This window comes from Rhinichthys klamathensis, unplaced genomic scaffold (genome assembly GCF_029890125.1).
Source record: "Rhinichthys klamathensis goyatoka isolate OS25496 unplaced genomic scaffold, OSU_Roscu_1.1 h1tg000060l_1, whole genome shotgun sequence".
NCBI lineage: Eukaryota > Metazoa > Chordata > Actinopteri > Cypriniformes > Leuciscidae > Rhinichthys > Rhinichthys klamathensis.
Genome location: NW_026606605.1, coordinates 4,243,168 through 4,265,617, shown reverse-complemented (window position 1 = coordinate 4,265,617; position 22,450 = coordinate 4,243,168). Strand labels below are relative to the sequence as shown.

The 22,450-nt window shown below is 38.8% G+C and overlaps 1 protein-coding gene across 20 annotated transcripts in view; it reads right to left on the bottom strand.

Annotated features, from left to right (window-relative positions):
- Nucleotides 1-22,450, bottom strand: part of adgrb2 (adhesion G protein-coupled receptor B2) — a 346,370-nt gene that overhangs the window by 46,697 nt on the left and 277,223 nt on the right. For all 20 annotated transcript variants that reach the window (XM_056249712.1, XM_056249721.1, XM_056249717.1 and 17 more), the window contains 4 exons: nucleotides 9,927-10,030; nucleotides 8,342-8,444; nucleotides 7,093-7,243; nucleotides 3,763-3,832 (listed from right to left, as the gene is read on the bottom strand). In XM_056249712.1, coding sequence (XP_056105687.1) covers nucleotides 3,763-3,832; nucleotides 7,093-7,243; nucleotides 8,342-8,444; nucleotides 9,927-10,030 — 428 coding nt within the window. The remainder of the gene's footprint in view (nucleotides 1-3,762; nucleotides 3,833-7,092; nucleotides 7,244-8,341; nucleotides 8,445-9,926; nucleotides 10,031-22,450) is intronic.

Sequence of the window (22,450 nt, the reverse complement as noted above, 5' to 3'; positions counted from 1 at the left end):
ACACATGCTTTCAATCATACATGCATTCATATGTGAAAGACTGCAGAGAAGTAAGCAGCCCAGTGGTGAGGTCATCTGAGGCGACTGACTTCCTGGCACTGTTTCCAAAATTTGTCTTTTGGTTTGAGGGGAACCCATGTGTCAAACACATCCAATTAAAGCTTTCAAAGGACACCATTGTTTTCAACTTTTGTCTCCGATTAGTCAGAGAGCTCCCTGGTTTAAATCAATTGCTTAGTGGTGCAGTAAAGACAGAAACCATTATATGCAGAGCAGCAGAAAATGGGCCCCTCTTTGAAGGAATCCATTAGCCTGGGAAAACCCAGACAACTTCCGGCAAATTTAGATTTGCTCTGAAAGTTAGTCTGGCAAAGAGCTCATTCAAGCTCATTTCCAATCTGCAGAAATCGCGGCACCAATCAGAAACGTTGGGGCGGGCTTTACACGATGACGACAGCGCTGGGATTTTGAAGCAGATTTTGTAGCCTACATTACAAAGATGGATGCCACCGTCGAACATCACTCGTTCGAATCAGCTATCGCGTCTGTTTTAAGCGATTTGAACGTTTCCTTTTTGTTAAAAACCGAGCAAAGAACAACACTCGGAGATGTTTCTCCCCCCGCTCTGCATACGTCATCTCCTTCATCGCTCTGATTGGTTTTAGGTCTATCCGCGATGTCCGTTGGTGACGCCCCTCTAGAAATGATTTGTCTCTGATGCTTTGCCAGACCATAACTCAGTTACAACTGAGAATGGTCTGGTTTTAACCAGGCTAGGAATCCATAGGAATAGAGGAAAAATAGCCCAGGGAAGAATCTGATTGTAGAAGACATTCTTCCAAGGTCAAAGGTCAAAATTAGGCAACATTCACGAAAAACTTCCCTTTTCCAGTGTTTGTCTGGGCACCAAATTGGAGCTCTAAAGATGAAAACATCTGGCTTCAGATTAGTCTGTAAAACCCTCACACTTTGATTTGTGTCTTAAAACATTGGGTATCTTAGCACCTCTTACACACTTTTTATTGTTATATTTTTAATGTGATGTGCGTATGGGGCTAAACACATTACAAGTACCGTGAGATACGTAACCAGGTTACTTTTTTTCAAGTAACTAGTAAAGTAATGCTAGTAAAGTAAAGTTACTTCTTCAAAATAAGTAATGCAAGTCACTTTGTTTTCCCATTTATTGACCGACACCTCTCTTGTCTCCATGTTGAGAGAAATCGAGAGTAAGTGCATAGGTGTTGTGTGCGCAGTGTAAACATGATGTTTATTGTAGTTCTAGACTAAATGTAAACTTGCATTTCTCATCTCACATGCACAAAAACAGATTCAGTATTCCTCAAAAGGAATAAAAACAGTGAAATGCAAACTCTGAATATTACGCAAACCTGCTATAATTAAATATGTTAAAGGTGGGGTATGTGATTTTCTTTTTTGGTCATTTTTTCAAAATCACTTGAAATCCTATTCCTAACCCACTTACTGGGTTAGCTGAGTTAGAAGCACTGAAATGAAAATGAAGGAATTTAATCATCTGTGGAACGGGCAGGACTCGAAAAACTCGAAAAAGCCAATCATTTCCAAGACCACCTAGAATCATTGGACAGTCAGTGGGTCAATCAAACAGTCGTACCATACCCCCCTCCCCCCATCCCCCTCGCGTGCGTGTCCCCTTTGTGCGCATACTCAAAGCTCATGACCTAGTCACAGTAAGCGCAAGTCGCCCCGGTACAGAGAGAGAGAGAGTAAGTGCAATCTCGCGCATCTGAGTTTTGCAGATGCATGATTGCCCGTCCATGTTCTTCGAATGGGTGGAGTCAGGGCCAGCGTTGGAGGAAAGAAGGTAGGTCCTTTTGAGTTGTGTATTTTCAAAATCTGCCAGCCGTTTTGCAAATCCCATACCCTACCTTTAAATAACATAAATATACTTTATGCATTTAAAATCACTTCATTAAGTAAAGTGTTAAAATTTCTTCAGCATTCTATTCTTCTGCAATCCAGAATGGCAGCACTGCTGAAATGTTTGTTCGAGCTGCGTCCTCAACTTTACAGGCATTCATTTGCATTTCCTTCAGCCTAACTGTGCGTTCACACCGGACGCAAATAGCACGTCAAATTCGCGTCTACCGCGTCTAGTTTGACGCTTGACCACTTTGTGTTAATTCGCGTGTCAATGGCGAAATTGACGCGCGTAAAAACAAAAGTTTGAAGCGAAATTTACGCGCGTCAATTTCGCCATTGACACGCGAATTAACACAAAGTGGTCAAGCGTCAAACTAGACGCGGTAGACGCGAATTTGACGTGCTATTTGCGTCCGGTGTGAACGCACAGTTAGAGGCGAAATCCGGAGGCGAAAGTTTCGAAACCCGTTGGCGGCCATCTTTTTAGATGTTTATCGAGCATTAGCATTAGCATTATTCGAGAGAGTCACCGCTCGTATATGCTCTGGAGAGCAGAAACAGCTGCGTAGGGGACATCGTCGCTGTACTCGGGTCCACCAGACCCTCCGGAGGGTTTCAGGAGTTTCACAATTTGCTCCAGGAGCTATGTTTGGTGGACCTATAACGGTGAGGACGCTGACGAGGACAGCGTAGGCCGTATGAGGCCTCGGCCTCAAGTGGTCTATGCCTGTCGAGCCCGCGCTCTACAGCCCGGCGCGAGGTTCACCCTCGCCCGCACCCACCTAATCTGTCATTTATTTTTGTTTTGATAATAAATGGACCCTCCAAAAGTGAAACCTGTCCTGTGATTTTTTAAAAAGTTTTTATACACTAAATTGTGTTTGTTGTCTTTACATTAGAATAATAATGTTTCATATAATCTAGAATAGATATGGAATAAATAGCATTCAATACAAAATGAGTATCTCTCATATATTGAAATCGAGTTTTTATGTGAAAGATTTGCTTTGCACACCAAGCATTTTTGTCATATTACAAAATAATTTATTGAGGCCAAACATAAAATAACATTATAAACTGTCACTTCACCACGTGACAGCAGCAAGCAGGCTCCTGATTGGTTAACGCGGCGCAAATTGATGCAAAAGTTCAGATTTTTCAACTCGGGCGGCAGACGCGAATTCGCGTCAAACGCGAGAATGCACAAAAAAGCACTACATAAAACAGTTGCGCGTAACGCATGAAGCGTATTCGCGTCTACCGCGCCGCGCTCTACGCCTCATTCGCGCCGCAGGAATTTTTTACGCGCGTAACGCGTCTTTGCATTGACTTAACATTGAAATCACTTGCGCCTGACGCGCTATTCGCGTCCGGTGTGAACGCAACATAAGGCTTATTCATTTTACTTTGGTGTGAAGGGGCCTTTACATTTGCCAAAAATATCACTTTTATTGTTGTTGTTATTAATGCAAGCCCAGCCCAATTGAGAAGAAGTAACACAAAAGTAACGTAACATTTCTTTTCATAAAAAAGTAACTAAGTAACACAATTAGTTACTTTTTTAGGGAGTAACACAATATTGTAATGCATTACTTTGAAAAGTAAATTTCCCCAATGGGGAAAGTTGTCTTTGCATGGTCTTTGCATATGTTGTCTCTGCATTACATATGTTATACTATAATACAGATTATTCAATGTTCACATTCTGCATATTTAGGAACTTCCGTATGCTTTTCCACATTTCAATAACATCCTGAGAACACCGGAGACTTGATGTAACCTTCAAAATGGCACTTGATGAAAGATAAACGTCTCAACATTTTCCTTGCGAGACTACACTGCATCAGTGATACTTACTAACTTGGTGTGCCGTAACCTCTAGCCCGGGTGAAACCCACAGATACAGCGACCACAAGGGCTGGAAGACCTGCAAGAAAAAGCCTATGATGAAAAAACTCAATTCATTGAAATTGAAAACTTTAATTGGTTAACTTGTTTTAAAAAACATGGTTCCTAAGTTCATTGATATTTAAAGGATGGAACAAGTTAAACAAATGAAAATGAAATGAAAGTACATTTACGTGAATGTACGAGAAAATTGTCCACCACATTTAACAGAGGACGAGCATTGCTGAAAGGCAAATTATGAAAATCTAGAATCCCTGATCCCCCCCCCCCCCCCCAAAAGAGCCATTAATGGCAGATGGCCTAAGGCTGAAGAGGAAGCTAACTGAAGTGATGTCCTCTCACATTGGTGACTTTCTAAAGCTTGTGCCCTTTTCATGGACAAATGCACACAGCGTACATGCACACCATTCCCCCTGTGCACAGTGCCCTCCCAGACCTCAAACACGCTACTTTAGCAGAGAGCAATTCCCATGGGCCTCTTTGTATGTGTCTCTTTTCAAGAGGCCAAAGTGCAGAAGTGTAAACGTTCCTGTCTGTATTCTCAAAAAGTTCTCCACAGGGGAAGTACACAGAGCACCCTACACACAGGTGTTTCCCATTTTGACATATCACAGCGGTTCTTTTAAATACCCATTCATTCGGCCACTCTTCTATTGCATGGCCGCACGCAGAATTGAACTTCCCGCTCCATCAGCAACTCCACCTGTAGCATGGGTTCTGTGATCTAATCTGATATATGTCTTGTGATAGTCTTCAGTAATACCAGTAGTTACATTGTAATCATCCTTCCTCATGTATTTTGGCTCGTCTTAACTTTTTGACTTGCTGCTCTGCTCGCTCTGTCCAGGCATGGATGTGCACATGGTGTTTGTCCAGAACAGAGCCATACAGCCAACGCTAACAGTATGCATTGGCAAAATAATAAAATATACTGTACATTTGACATACAGTAAGTATTCCTGACTGAACTGACATCTTAGTTGATGATACTACAAGAGCCATGGGCCACAGCATCAACAGTGATCTCATTGTTGAAAGGTATTGCTCAAGTGTCACTGTGTTTTGTTTCCGGTGTTATCTTTTAAATGTATATTTAATATATTTCAGTTCACAAAGTGTAAACGTGGCATGTTCTGAACACTGTACGCAGTACATGCAAACATGTATTGGAAACTCTCCAATAAATGTAATCGAAATTAAATGATTTCACAAAAAATACTTAATTGGTCTTCCCATCTTGAGATTGAGGAAGGTGTGCTTATTGGTCCTTGATTACAGTGTTGCATACAGTGACCTTTACTGTGTCGAACCCCATCCTCCGCTCCCCTGTCTGTGTCTGTGAGTGTTTCCTGGCCGTCTCTCTATTGTGTTCGCCATCACAGTCAGGGAGGCCAGCTTTACTCATGCGCTAATTAGACCTATCCATTCTTCTCGCTCTATGTCTGCGTGCCACGTCCACACGTAATGAGCTCTCCTCTGAAATATTCATGTAATTAACAATGCTCTGATTAACTCTGGAAATTAAAGGCAATTAGAGAAACTCGGGTTTAGAGAACAGGATTGAAAGACGTGGGATGAGTGGGGATCCAAATGCCACTCTGGAGGAAGAAATGAGTGACAAAATGAGAAACATGAGTTTGCTCTGATGGAAGGTGTGATTGAAAATTGATTGGCCATTCAAAAGTAGCTGTGTATTATTTGTGTTTTTCAGGCAGCTTAAAAATCACACATAAACATGTAAATCATAAAAAATAGAAATACAAAAACAGGTATTCAGAGCATTTAAACATTAGATACGTGTTTTTAAGGCCTTTTTTAGGCAAATGTGGTTTTGCTGCAAGTTCTAACAAAGTGATCAGTCATATATGGAAGCTAGTTCCCGCCACAGAATAAAACATTTTTTAAAGATAATTGCGACTTTTTATCTGACAATTGCGAGTTTACATCTCGCAATTCGGACTTTATTTCTCAGAATTGTGAGATATTAAGTCAGAATTGAGTGATATAAAGTCGCAATTGCGTGTTATAAAGTCAGAATTGCGAGAAATAAACTTGCAATTCTGATTTTTTTTTCTAGCAATTGCAAGTTTATATTTCGCAATTCTAACATATTTTCTCAGAATTGTGAGATATATAAAGGCAAATCCTAAGGAAAAAAAGACTCCAAAATTTCCTCAGAATTGCGATATCTCACAATTTTACTTAGAATGTCTGTTTGAGGACCATCACAATAAAGTGTTAGCAGATTTAGTTTATATCTCACAATTTTGACTTTATAACACGCAATTGCGACTTTATATCATGCAATTCTGACTCTATATCTCCCAATTGCGTGTTATAAAGGCAGAATTTGCGAGATGTAAAACGCAATTGTGAGAAAAAAGTCAGATTTGTGAGATAAAAAGTCGCAATTAGCCTACCTTTTTTATTTTTTATTCTGTGGTGGAAACAATCTTCCATTGCTCATATGACTTAGGTGATGTAATACAAAATAAATATATACAATAAAAAATAAAGGGAACATTAAATTATTATTATTTTTTTTTTTACATTTTAATCTTTATAAATTGTATACCTTTTTGACAATTTCGACACTAAATAAGTACATATTTTGTATACCATGGTGTTGAATATGATATACATTTTTTTAAATGGCTTTTGGCCTAATGGATAAGACAGTTAGAGATAAGACAAAAAACGATGGGGAGAAAAAAAATACATAAGCAGGATTCGAACTACAATTACAACCACGATCTGAGCATGTACACGACCAGCCAGGCCACATACGACGATATCCATATTTCACATTCTGAGTAACACGAGTCATTTTCTGACATCTTAGTTAGAAACCCATCTACAACCAACTCCCTGTGGGAGGGAATCCTATTCTGCAATATCTGCAAAGGGCATCTATGAATTAATGGAAGTGATAGTGGATCAATAAGTTACAAAACATGTACGTGTGCCATTGCAAGTGCTAGAATACCCTTTCAGATCACGCCTGTGTTAAGATGGTGGCACACAATGCATTTCTTATCAACGATCGGACATCTACGTCTTGCAACACAGCTGTAACACTGAGCTCCCATGGCATGTTTGTGGTGTGTCATTGGGCTCCATTAAAGCAAACTGACATGGCAGACAATCTGATGTGATTGAATTGATAAGAACTGGCATGTTACACTCATATGGAGGACAACAATTTTAGCTGAAGCACTTCAGTAACATCGGTTTTGACCTTTGATGTTAGTTTCTTGTGTGTGTGTGAGGGTGTCCTACCCCAGCCCAGGCACAGGAAACGCTTCCGAATGAGGCGGGACCTCATTTTGCCAATCACGGCCAGGTAGGATTGCCACGCTTCCGTCAAAACCCAGCAGAAAGAAGCCAGAAAGAAGAAGTGCAAAAAGGCAGCGGTCACAGTGCACAGTCCCTAGAGACAAAAGAAGGAAGGAGAAAAAAAACAGAGAGAAATGAAACGACGGAAAAGGTGCGACAGAAAGAAGTACAGAAAGAAAGAAGAGGTGCAAATGGCTCTCAGCTATTTGTTATCGAGAGAGAGATAAAGTGATCGAGAAGGAGAAGTGGGAAAGAGCCGCGGACGTTAAAGAAACACTGACTCAGTTCCATTGTGGTGTGTAAATTATCTTTAGAATTATAAAGCGCATCCTTTCCATGCTTTTTCCCCTCGCAGACGGTACTTCAAATGTGAAAATGGGTTAGATACAGCTTGAACGAGTTCTAAGGAAAAATGGCAGGCTGGAATTAAAGAAAAGTAGGGTTTAAGTAAGCGGCGAACGCAAATGAGAAGCGGTAAGCAGAGTATCTCGCTGGGGTTTTATACAATAATGAGGTGCATATTCTAATGCTAAACACTGGCTCGCTCAGCAAATGACCCTGTAAATGAGAAGGATTTCACACTATTCATGGGTCCTGAAATTAAGCTTATCTGTACTTTCTTAAACTAATGGTGAATATGAGAATTTAGTGAAATATTAAGTCTGGATTGAGGGGGAAGGGGTCCTGCGAGCTCTTTTGGTTCTCTTCAGGTTTCTTTGTAGCTCTGAGCGACAGGTTGAGTTTAAATAGCAGCACTTATTTCTCAGGTGCCTCTTTAGTCTATCTCACACTCTCTCAGTGTGACAGTCACGGCTGACACAAAGCTGACCCTGCAGCGGCTTCCACGAGTCTGTCTGCTACACGCGCCGGCCTGAGTTTCTCAAATTCTATCAAGTCCACTTACATAATGTCATGACAGCCTGGAGAGAGAACAAACGCCCCTTACCTGCACCACAGACAGGTATATTTTTTTATATCCAATTTATTTTGCAAATTTCAAATGAATTTGAATGTAGGTAGCAAACAGGACTCAGAATTGTAATATCCATTTAAGTAGAATTAGAAAAAACAGAGCCAAACAACATGAATAACCTAAAAGTTGTTCTTTCTGAACTCTTTCTCTCAGACACATTAAAAAAAAAAAAAAAAAAAAAAAAAAAAAACACACACACAAATGTGCACAGATACTTACCTTACTAAGAGTTTGGGACTGTCCCACCAATATAAGCACATTTGAGGCCAGTATGGACAGGCAGAAGTTCACCAAAATGATGGACCTCTCTGAACGAATGTACCTGAGAATCAAAGAAAAACATGAAAATCACACACTGACAACTTTAACAGCAACTGTTCTGCAGTTATGACAGTATTATCTTTACAAAAGCTTGATGCCATAAAGGTAAGGGATCCATTTATCAACATCCATTTATCATATTTTTCACTCCATTGAACACTGACAACTTGAGCAGCATCCTAGATAACCTGCAGATGAACTCCGAAACGCAAGCACCGGTGAGCAAAATGTCCTCATCCGCTATTTGAGCTTTAGCCAGTTCTGCTCAAGAGGACAATGACATGCGTTCCCTGGATCAATGGTCTGAGTGATCGGGGAGAACACTGATAAGCTTTTGTTGGTGTGGCGGATGCACTAAGCTTGAAGAGAGGACATATCTTCCCACCACCTGCTATGGAATTATGGGAAAGGGGGTGGAAATTGCTTGGATCCAAAGTATCTGGATACTTAAACCTTAACACCTATATAATTGCATTATATACCAAAATATTGAACACACTATAATATAAATATTATTTCATTTAAATAATGTAGCACAACATGATTTTCAATCAAATTGTCTCACACATAAAAGTTTGTGCATATACTGTTCAGGTTCAGAGAGATTTTTCATTTTTAATAAATTAATACTTTTCTAAAGGCAATGACATAAAATTGATCAAATAGTAAATACTTTTACATTTTTACAAAGAAAATTATAATTAATAATAATAAAAACTATTAAGCAGCAAATCAGCATATTAGAATGATTCCTGAAGGATCATGTGATCTGAAGACTGTGCTAATGATGCTGAAAATTCAGCTTTGACATCACAAAAACAAATTACATTTTAAAATATATAAAAATAATTTAAAACAATTATTTTAAAGTATAATATTACTATCACACTATTGGTGTTTTATTGCATTTTTATTTGTATATAATTTTATTATATATACAGTATATATATATATATAAATTATTTATACAATATATAAATAATATAGTAAAAAAAGGACCATATTTAGAAAAAAATTCAGAGTCATACTTCTGAGGAGATAAATACTTGACTAAGCGCCCGGCCTTTTTCTGGACGTAGTGTTAGCAGATCATGTGACCATCCCAGGCCATCTGCCACACTGAGCTGGTAGCAGCCACGCTAGCCTTCACTAGCACTCTCCACATAATCCTGTCCCGCCACAGGAAGCTCTCGCCATCCCTCATTTGTTCCCAATTATTGCTAATTGCAGTTTTGGCCCACTCTAGATCTACCCCATGCCAGCTGCTCGATCCCAGCCCGGCCAACCCCACGTGGGAAGCTGAGCAAGTCTGAACAATGAATCTTTTAAGGTATAAGTGTACCTGTGAGAGCACCGGGATGCAAACAAGGGGAATGGTGCACGGTAATACCCTATTATCATCAGGGGACAGCAGAACCTGGAAGCTACATTCAGAAATTCCTCTGTAGAATTGTGGGTTAGTGAAGGGCCTTACTGAACTCACCTCCAGAAGGCAGCGTAGATGAGCAGCAGAATGAGTAGAGCCGTACAGGATATGCCACAGCCCACCATGAGGGGCACAGACGGCATACTGGAGGGCCCCATACCCTGGGAAGAGATAGATGGAGAGAAGGAAGATTAATAATTGTAAATGTAGGTGATAACACAATCAGCCGGTCAACAATGCGAAATAACAATCAGCCTGAAAAAGTTTATTTTGCGATAATGACCAGCTGACTGTACTTAATCCTGCTAAATCCATAGCAACGAACCAAACAAATAAATGAACAAGAAATATTAGAACTAGAAAACAAAATAGAAAACAATTATTTTAAATTGTAAAAATATTTTCACAAAATTACTATTTTAACTGTTAAATAAATGGTCGGGAAAAATGGTCGGCGCACCCGGCGCATGGTCTAAAAGGGTTGTCCCTATTCTCTTAATGAGTAATGGGTGTGTTTTGGGCGTTACGTGCAATACACCAATCAGAGTGTTGATTCGCTATTTACATGATGCAATTTGCAAGTGGAAAGACTGAACGCTTTTCCAGAGAGGAAACGGATCTGCTCGTGCGCAAGACTAAAGCGCCCAAGCAGACCATCTACGGGACAACCCGGATTCCACCATATCTTTATGTACACAATAATAATCTTTTACATTGTAATCCTTTGATGTTTAAAGGGTTAGTTCACCCAAAAATGAAAATTCTGTTAGTAATTACTCACCCTCATGTTGTTCCGACCCCGTGAGACTTTCGTTCATCTTCGGAACACAAATGAAGATATTTTTGATTAAATCTGAGAGCTGGATCACTCCTCCATAGGCTTCTTAAGGGATTGAAACTGGCCGGCCAAAAAGTTAGTACAGACATCGTTAAAATAGTCAGAGTGACTACAGTGGCTCAATCTTAAGTTTATCAAGCGACGAGAATACTTTGTGCGCAAAAAAACAAACAAAAATAACGACTTTATTCAACTATTCATTTCCTTCCCTGTGGGCCTCGAGTGAGTTCACGTAGTGATATTGCGCAAAGCTTCTGTGTTGTACGTCACATGTAGGCTCACTATTGGCCGACGCTGGTCATGTGTCTGATGCGTGTGACGTACAACACAGAAGCTTTGCGCAATATCACTACGTGAACTCACTCGAGGCCCACAGGGAAGGAAATGAATAGTTGAATAAAGTCGTTATTTTTGTTTGTTTTTGCGCACAAAAAGTATTCTCGGCGCTTGATAAACTTAAGATTGAGCCACTGTAGTCACTCGGACTATTTTAACGATGTCTTTCATCGATCCCTTAAGAAGCCTATGGAGGAGTGATCCAGCTCTTAGATTTAATAAAAAATATCTTAATTTGTGTTCCGAAGATGAACAGAGGTCTTACGGGGTTGGAACAACATGAGGGCGAGTAATTACTGACAGAATTTTCATTTTTGGGTGAACTAACCCTTTAATATTTGGCTAGTTTGTGTGCTGCTGGACCTCCCTGTGTGAGTAATAAGCAGAGTGTAATAAGCAGAGTGTAATGTGCCCTTTAAATTAAAAAAAAAAAAAGGTTTCACCAGGTTTCAGTTGGTCAATGGCACAGTCTGTTTCAGTTGCCTCAAAATAGCAACGCGCCAACAATGCGCCTGAACACACCTCGTTTTCAGACCAGCAGCCCATGGGCGCATAAATAGGCGCAAATGCATTTAAACAACGTGGCGCAGGACGAGAAAATGATAACTGCGTCAGGCTGAAACTAGCATAAAACACTTGCGTCGCACCTGGCGCTGTATTGCGCAAAGTGTGTGAAAGTGCCCAATGTGTGTGAGTGTGTATATGAAATGTGAGTAAAAACTGCAGAGAGAGAAAGCAGATTCTGCAAACACTTGACAAACAGCCTCAGGTTGGGAGAAGGATAAAACTGCAGAGAGAAAAAATACAGAGGGGTAGTAGTGAGAGGATTACATTCTGCTCAGGTTAAAGCTAAAGGCCAAGGGTCTTCTTTCCAAACAGCCTCATGCGCCTCCATCTTCTCTTTCACTCTTGAGCTCATTTTCTCTTTTTTCCCACCAGGTCTTAGCTAGATTCTCTTCTTAAACTGGACATTCATCCCCCATCAGCCCTTTGGCACTTGTGACCCCTTTGCCCCAGCTTATTAAGCATATCTGCCTAGAGAAGGGTTACTACGGGTGAACACAAGCTTCATATTTCTGGATTGACCCACCTACTCAGTCCTACCATCAGGAAGTGTGTGGTGATCTGTGTAACCACACATTTCCTCTGAGGTAAAAGCACAGTTCAGAGTTCAACTTAATGGTACATGCACAAGTACAATGAAATGTGTATATGCATATACGCACGCTATTGTCAAATGTTTAGACAAATTCAAATGTATGCTGCTTATAATCTTAAAATATGTATGTCTTATTGATAAAAGCATGGAATTAAGGGATGCAGACAAGTAGATGATCTGCCCAAGCATGATATATTTTTAACTATACTACTACTACTATATATTTTAATAATAATAATAATTGTTGTTAATAATAATAATAATACTTTACTATTGTAGTAATTATAAATGAGTAGATGTGTACAAACTTTTGACAGGTAGTCGTTTGCAAAGACAATATGTTAAACTTAATTACAAATAAATAGAACGAACGATCGATAGATATATAGATTGATAGATAGATATTTAGATAGATAGATAAAGAGATAGATAAAACAAGATACTGTTAGAACGGACGAGAGAGCGAATGATAGATAGATAGATCGATACATACAAAAAAAAATAAAAAAAAAATATAAAAAATAAAATAAAATAAAATAAAATAAAATAAAGCCTCTCAACTCCCTGTCCAGTTTTGAAGGAATTAAATGTGGTGGCGTAATCAGTGAAGAACATTTTGACATTTGTGCCTTCCTGCTCTCCCAATAAATTGCATCTTCACACAACGTGTTACACTGTCATGTGAACTACAGGGGGGTCTAATCACTCAGACACTAATGTGCTAATGCCCCCATCACCAGCTCTTCACAGCACATCATTATGGTGGATCAGCCTGTAATCATTATACAGGTCACAGTATTCCTCTTTGAAACTAGAAACATATTAGAACCATACAGGAGTGAGTAATCCCTACTGCTTTTATTTGTCCGTTTTTGTGACTACACCACGTTTTTATTTTATTCATTTATTTTTCTGTAAATGTGTTTCTCATTTACCATCCCTGATAGGTGTAACATCTAAGCCCAGATTGGAAATCCACACTTTTATTCATATTTTCTGTGCCGCTTTTGGGAGATAATAATTCTGTGGCAATCTGCAGAGCTTTCTACCATCTGGTTGACATGATTAAAGTCTTCCACAATCAGGGACACAGCATCAGGGTAGGTACTTTCAAAGCTTGAATGCCTTTTGTGACATACATCTGAGTGAAGCAGCTTCTCGAACAAGAAAAAATGTAGGGCGGGACTTAATTTTGTCCATGGGGAATTGATTGGATGGTTGTGGTTTGCTATTGGTCGATCTCATGTGAGTGACAGGTTGTCCCGCCCTCGTGCCAGTAAACACATCATCAGAAAAGAGAAGAGATGAGCTGCAAGAGTTAAAAAAAAATATGATGTGTTTGGATAAATCATTTACAATAAATACTGCAATATTCCATAAATAAGAATTGTCTATTTTGGTTTCATGGTGACTTTATTAGTTTATACACTCACCTAAAGGATTATTAGGAACACCTGTTCAATTTCTCATTAATGCAATTATCTAATCAACCAATCACATGGCAGTTGCTTCAATGCATTTAGGGGTGTGGTCCTGGTCAAGACAATCTCCTGAACTCCAAACTGAATGTCAGAATGGGAAAGAAAGGTGATTCAAGCAATTTTGAGCGTGGCATGGTTGTTGGTGCCAGACAGACCGGTCTGAGTATTTCACAATCTGCTCAGTTACTGGGATTTTCACACACAACCATTTCTAGGGTTTACAAAGAATGGTGTGAAAAGGGAAAAACATCCAGTATGCGGGAGTCCTGTGGGCGAAAATGCCTTGTTGATGCTAGAGGTCAGAGGAGAATGGGCCGACTGATCCAAGCTGATAGAAGAGCAACTTTGACTGAAATAACCACTCGTTACAACCGAGGTATGCAGCAAAGCATTTGTGAAGCCACAACACGCACAACCTTGAGGCGGATGGGCTACAACAGCAGAAGACCCAACCGGGTACCACTCATCTCCACTACAAATAGGAAAAAGAGGCTACAATTTGCAAGAGCTCACCAAAATTGGACAGTTGAAGACTGGAAAAATGTTGCCTGGTCTGATGAGTCTCGATTTCTATTGAGACATTCAGATGGTAGAGTCAGAATTTGGCGTAAACAGAATGAGAACATGGATCCATCATGCCTTCTTACCACTGTGCAGGCTGGTGGTGGTGGTGTAATGGTGTGGGGGATGTTTTCTTGGCTCACTTTAGGCCCCTTAGTGCCAATTGGGCATCGTTTAAATGCCACGGCCTACCTGAGCATTGTTTCTGACCATGTCCATCCCTTTATGGCCACCATGTACCCATCCTCTGATGGCTACTTCCAGCAGGATAATGCACCATGTCACAAAGCTCGAATCATTTTAAATTGGTTTCTTGAACATGACAATGAGTTCACTGTACTAAAATGGCCCCCACAGTCACCAGATCTCAACCCAATAGAGCATCTTTGGGATGTGGTGGAACGGGAGCTTCGTGCCCTGGATGTGCATCCCACAAATCTCCATCAACTGCAAGATGCTATCCTATCAATATGGGCCAACATTTCTAAAGAATGCTTTCAGCACCTTGTTGAATCAATGCCACGTAGAATTAAGGCAGTTCTGAAGGCAAAAGGGGGTCAAACACAGTATTAGTATGATGTTCCTAATAATCCTTTGGTGAGTGTAGTTTACAAAATATCGCTTCCAGATTGGTGCAGAATATTTATTTAACAGTGAGATTTTCCAGGTCACTTCAGAATAAGTAATGAGGACACCATGAATTTTCAGTTAGACATACACCTCATTAGCTGGTCTCATCGCATTCTCCAACATCACTAACAGATGTTTTTGCATTTTATGTTCTGTGAAAATTCGCAAAGCTTTCAATTTAGCGCCCACAAATGTCATGTATGCCTCCCTCTTAAAAACCACCAACTTTAAAATACTATTGTCGCCTAATGTCAATCTCTGGGTTAAAAGTAAATGGATGTGATTCATGCTGCACTGATTGTCAATTCAAATGTAATTGTTGAAAACAAATGATTCAATTTAATTCAGTCCAATACACTGAACAGTGATCCGTTGAAGCAGCTTTTTAAATACTTGCACTCTAATGAATAAGATAAAACAAATAAAGTAATGGTATCTTAAGAGAAACACTAAGTGTAGTTCATGTTCACAGACTCAGAGTAGTCCCACACCACTCATCTGCTCTTGCATCCAGTGTTCCTGCGGATACAATCTTCCTCTTCAAGTTGTTGGAATAGGAAGCGCAGACAGATGATCTGTCTGGCAGTCATGTGTGATAGTGGTGTGGCAGTAATCAAGAGCATTCTTGCATGCTGGTAATATTTCAGAAGAACAGTCGTGCAGGTTGGCATGATTAAAGTCTCCTGCAATCAGGGACACAGCATCAGGGTAGGCTCTTTCATAGATGTTAAAGAAATAGTTCACCCAAAATTGAAAATTCTGCCATAATTTACTCATGCCGTTTCAAACAGAAGATATTTTGAGAAATGTTTCAGTGTTGTTTTCCCCCATACAATGGAAGTCAATGGTGACCAACATTCTACAAAATATCTTCTTTTGTGTTCTGCAGGTTTGTATCCTCATGATGACATCATTTTTATTTTATAGTGAACTTACTGATTTGATTACATACATGACATTGAATAAAAATCCTGTAGAAATGCTGCTATTTAACAGTGAGATTCCATGTTGGAACAACAACAAAATCAGAAAACCAGGAGCTTAACATGAGACATATGCCACCTTTCAATCTATGCGATCTGTCAAGCTGCACAGCTTTGTATTAGGGGTCAGCAAGAGCGTGTTGAGACAGAGAATCTAGCAATACGTGATAAAGGCTTAACCCCTGTTCATCTCATGGTCAGCATGCTAGAGAAAAGGATGCTCAAAAATGTTAAGAGTCAAGTAGGCCACCAAAATACATCTCTCAAACTAGGCTGGATAAAATCCTATAGTGGGGTTCAAAAGATCACCAGATAAATGCTTATAGTTTTGTAATAAAAAGGTAAAAAACAAGTCAAATAAATGAATGAATGTAAAATAAATAAATTTACAATGAATAAATTAATCCATCCGTCCAACCTGATAGATACAGTACTCTTAAGCGATAGCATTACATATCTAACTATATTATTGCCCAGTTCTTTGTATACATTTGGATATATAAGTAAAACTTAATCCACATACACACAGTACACTCATGTAAAGTCAGTGTTGCAGAAAGTTTCTTTTAAAAGCATGAGTTACAATATTGTGTAACTGTAACTAACTTAATTGCATTAGTTACGTTTTATGGAAAGTAATGCATTGTTACATGTGTGATCATTTTTATAAGCTAGGCTGGGCTTGCTTGTTTGTTTTTTAATTCTTTCCTGCCATTGACTGAATTTTCCGGCTCTCTGTGTTTTCATTGTTATAGGATAAGTAGCACTATTATGCATCTTCTGAAAGAGTAGGCATAGGCAAAAAAAAGGAGCAGAAACAAGCGATAAAAGCATTGCTTATGCACGTTGTAGTCTTAAAAAAAAAAACTCAGCTTTTTGTTCAAAATGTTGCTTTTTTATAACACTTACCAACATTTAAGTGTTGACAAAAAAATAATGCATGAAGCTACAATAATTGTTTTTTTTTTTATAAATGGTAAAACAAAGTAGCTTACATTACTTATTTAAAAAAGTAACTAAAATATTTTGTTGTAAATTTAAAAGTAATGTGATCCTTTAGTTACTTGAAAAAAAGTTATCTGATTATGTGAACAAAGTTACTTGTAATGCATTACCCCAACACTGTGTAGCGATATATACTATTTAGCATATCTCAACTTCTTGATTGCTTGTATCATTGCAAAAACTAAACAATATTATTAGTACATTAATGATTTTATAATGATGTTCTGTAAAGCTGCTTTGAAAGTGTAATGTGAAAACTGTACATTTTGGATGGATGGATTAAATAACAGATAGATAGATAGATAAGCAGAACGATAGATAGATAGGCAGAACGATAGAACGACAGACGCCTCACTAGAATCTCTTCTCCATGAGTAAAGCACTTGACACGACATCTCTAAAAGGCCACAGCTAAGTTTGAAATAAATAACACTGGAAGCTCTTTGGGAGAGCCTGTGAAATGGCTACAGGTTTGAGTTTATAAAGCTTGCAGCTGTTTATAATAAGCTGTGAATTGGCTTGAATATGAAGTCCTCATTCATGCACTTACAGCTCAATTGGCCTCCTGGTGTGGACCGGTCAGGCTTCCACACAAAGCATTTATGACTAAACAGCATTTGTGAACAAAGACCCTGAAGCGTGTGTGTGGGTTGTGGGATTGGCCTCCCAACAGCGCCTACTGTGTGTGCACATCTGTTCTGTGTAAGCCTGTGAGAGTGTTTATGTGCAAAGGAAAGGTAGACAAGGGAAAAAGAGGCTATTAAACAGCTTAGAGAGTGTGAGAGAGTTTGGAGCTGGTGGAGGTGGCAGTGTTTTTATTCAAACTGGCAGGTGTAGGTGTAACAGGTGGCACTAGAAGAGGTGCTGCCAACCTTCACTCTCATCTTTTGCTTAGCCTATTGTCCCTGGCATATTAATTGCCAACATTATGCCTCTGCCGGATTCAGTTTGCCAATTTTGACCAATCTAGTATGCCAGCAGCCTGAAAAATTACTATAGGTGTTGTCTCTTTCACAGAAATGCCATTGGCAGGGTAGATGAGAGGATTGCTCCGGTCCTGATGTGAACATGAAAACACAGAAGCACTATGGGTATATATGGGAGAATAGAGAACAACAGCTGGGTTTTGAAAGCAAAAAACAAACAAAAAGTTTTTCAAAATAAAATATATAACTCTTTCAAGATAGACTAAACATGAGCTCAAAAGTTGTCTGATGATAAATTACCATTAAAAAATTTGGGGTCGGTAAGATTATTTTAAAAATGTGTTTTGAAAGAAGACTCTTATGCTCACAAAGGCTGCATTCATTTCATTGAAAATACAGGGGGGAAAAAAATGTAATATTGTGAAATATTATTGTAATTTTATTATAATTTAGAATGACTTTCTAATTTAATATATTTTTAAATGTAATTTATTCCTGTGATCAAAGCTGAATTTTCAGCATCATTACTCAGTATTCAGCCTCACATGATCCTTCAGAAATCATTCCAATATGATGATTTGATGCTCAAGAAACATTTCTTATTATTATCCATGTTGAAAACAGTTGTGCTTCACAGAAACAGTTTAAATGTATGAGGATTCTTCGATGAACAGAAAGTAACAAAAAAAACAGCATTTATTTGAAACCGAAATCTTTTAAAATGATAAATCTCTTTACACTCTAAAAAATGCTGGGTTGTTTTAACCCATGTTTGGGTCAAATATGGACAAACCCAACCGTTGGGTTAAAAAATGTATTAAAAAATTGAAACAACGGTTGGGTTTGTCCATATTTGACCCAAACATGGGTTGAAACAACCCAGCATTTTTTAGAGTGTTCACTTCTGATCATTCAGTGCGCTTGATGAATACAATTATTAATGTCTTTCTTTAAATAAAATAAATAAATAAATAAAATCTTACTGAACCCAAACTTTTGAATGGTAGTGTGTTTTAGTAGAAGCTACAAGTCAGTGTTCTTCTGTGTGTGTGTGTGTGTGTGTTAAATCACGTTTAATAACCAAATTCCCGATAAAAAAAAAAAAACATTCTACCTAAACTCTCAAACTATTTATGTATTCATATATTCAAATATTTTGCAAAAAAAAAATTCAAATACCTTCTTTTTATATTCAAAATCACTACTAGTCAAAATCACTACTACTCTATAAGTTAATAGTTTTTGTACCATTGTTCTTGATTTGACTAATCATTCCCAATGATTCATGGGATACATAACTGCCTCCAAAGTCAATTTTCACATTTTGAAAAGAATGCATCCAATCAAAGTTTGTAACTCTGTGAATTTGCAGGTTTGGTTCTTTACTGAAGAAAAATGATTGTAAAAAAGACTCCAAGGCCACTGAAAATATATGAGGTCACTGTTGCACTCTATGAGAGTTATTGAAATAAAAAGAGAGAGAAAGAGTATTCTTGCTTTGGGAGCTTTAGCAGAGGCCTAATTTCCAATTCACCACCACACCTCCGACAGATGTGTGGGCGCTAGACAGCACGAGGTGACGACAGAGTAAAAACAACCAAAACTAATTAATGAAAAGGAAGAATCTCACATAAAAAAAGAGAGATGGAGAAGGACAGCAACCGTTTTAAACAAACTGAATAAATGAGTATTATATATATTGTATAAGGACAGCTTCTAAGCCTTCAACTGATGCCATGTTGCACCATAACAGCACGAGTCTTCACACTGAACTGTCAATGCTGCGTGTCACTTTTGCATGTCAAGTGACAGTAAAGACATCCATCATGTTACAAAGTATTTATATTTCAAACGAATGCAGTTCTTTTGACCTATCTCCTCATGAAAAATTCATGAAAAGAAGTGTTACCGTTCCCATAAAAATCAGAATTATTGTAAATACATGTTTTCTAGTCAGAATTTGGACATGAATGCCCTCTCAAGTTATAACTGGGAAGCTCAGAGATCATTTTGATGTCCGAGTTTCCGAGTTGGGGGTCTCATAAAACTTTAAACATGGCGGATGGGAGAACGATTGCATATGTGACTGGTATTATCTATTAGTTTTTTCCACAACAGTTACATCACAATGTCTTGTCATTACATTTGTGTATATTTACAGTACATACTGTATATAAATAACCATTTGAAGCATATTGTATGTTTTATAAAAGCATGTATTTAAATGAATGTAGATCGGTGGATGTTTATATAACTGTCAACAAATGGGACGCTACATTTTATTCAAAATTAAATATCTTCAACATAGCTTGGGTTTAATAAGATTTCCCCAAGAAATAGGCAGAATAAACATTATGTTTTTTCCGACAACAAAGCACTTTAATGCGACAAACTCGTAATCACAATTTCAGATGAGGGAAGTAGGAATTGTCCAATAGCACGTGAAGTCAGCATAACAAGGACCAAATCATCATATTAGAATGATTTTTGAAGTATCATGTGACCCTGAAGACTGGAGTAATGATGCTGAAAATTCAGCTTTGCAATCACAGGAATAAATGACATATTAAAAATATATAAAAATAGTCATTTTAAATTGTAATAACATTTCACAGTGTTACTGTTTTTACTGTGCTTTGGTATTAAATAAAGTAAAAGATCCTTCAAAGAAAATCTTCCCGGACCCAAACTTTTGAACGTTGGTGTATATCATACTGTAAGGTTTGAAACAAAATATTATTTATAATAGCCCAGGGAGCAGCAGAGACATCAGAAGCTGGCTTTAATGTAACAGCCTGAAATGATTTAAAAACATCAAACAAAATTAAAAATAAAACGTATTTATAAAACAAAATGATTTTATTTTAGGAAAACAGAGAAACGGTGGCTGGAGTATTTGTGCAGCATATCGAAAATAGAAACGTGTTGTTGCTTTGTTCATCATACTGTGAGTGATCTAGTTTTATCAAGTCACAACATGCCACATATAAATATATTAATAGTTCAAACAGATCATTTACTAAAGGCACCAATCATCCCCAAAAAAATTCTCTTTGATATTCACGCACTAATAAATCTGCCTCCTACTTCCATCTGAATCACATGCACGTCTTTTTAACTCAAAACTGGGCCTACTTGACTCTCAAACAGTCATTTTCAATTATTCTACTGCAATGAGGTGAGATTTAATCACAAATGTCGTCCGTTGAGGGGGTTAAATGATCACATGCCATGTCCACAGAGAACCCGGTGCGGAAGAACCTGTTCTCGTTCATGGGCCTACAGCCCTAAGCGGCCATACCATAAGACTTGTCCTAAAAAAAGCATGTACCACAGCTCCCATTGGCTCTGAGGGCCACAGACGGCACGCATATTACATAGGGAATTATAGGCCGTCTATCCCAGCACACCCTATGGCAGAGTGAAGCTCCTCAGCAAATAGAAGACATGTCTATTTTCAGCACAGGCACTTTAACCTACTTCTCCAGCCTCACACGCTGCACAGCCACCATTTATCCCTGATCTCTCCTCTCCCCGTTCCTTCTCGCTCCGCAATAACTCATTATGACAATAAGAAACGCACTTAGCGGAACCAGGGAGAGAGGATGAGGGAAAACAAGAAAAACCTAACATGAACTTAGTCAGACTTGGCATTAATCAAACGGTTGAAACTCTCCGAGGCGTATCGTTCCCTCATCTAAGCCCTGAGACCTTCGAGACCAAGCCTTGATCTGCTGTTCGGATGCGTGTCGACCGCTCCACCTGATTCACGCCCACGTCAGGAGAGACCGGGTGCCATTTTAGCATATGCTGACGCTCTCCTTTAAGTTCCCCGGACACTTGTTATCTTTGAAATGGTTGGGAGAGAAACAGAGTGGTGGGACTCTTTGTCAGGGCGACGGCGCATGATGTGAGCCTAAAGCCCAAAACAGCGTGCTGATCAATCATCATGATCCAAACCCACCAGGAGCTTCCCGAAACAGGATGACCCAAGAGCTTGCTTGGGTGTTGCTAAAGCTTTTAGAACGGCATGGACCCTTTTCACATTTCCAGGCTTTTCAGAAGCTCAGAAGTAGTTGGGTAAACTTCTATAGTGGTGAGCGGAAACTACAACAAATACTTTTGCATTCCCATTTGGCCCAAAGGCAACAAATACAAAATACAAAATGGAATTTCTGACTTTCCAAAGGAGAGAAAAAGTTTCACACTGTACATCCCTAAACCCTGGGTTAACGTTATTATTTGCGGTGTCAGTGCCGCTGATTGGACAAATGACCAATCAATATGTCAACAAGTCAACTAATATGTTCACATAAAGGCACTAGCATTGCACATCCTCATATTATGTATTACTGACTGCACTGTCAAGTCTACCCTGAATGGCCTTTTCGGACAATACAAATAAGAATGAAATTATTGCGTTTCTGTCACCATTTGACGTTTTCCCCCTCAAACAAGGAAACTACTCTTTCTACAATGCGCTGCATTTCCATGAATGTACAAAGCATGTGAATCAGATGCACACGATTGGCTGTTTGTCTAGCTGTAACATTCTAACATCGCATTGTTTCACACTGTACACGATTGGCATGGCAAAAGCAGTGCTGCTAACCCTTGCTCGGAATCAGGGTTTCATAACCATACCCGTCAACACTCCCGTTT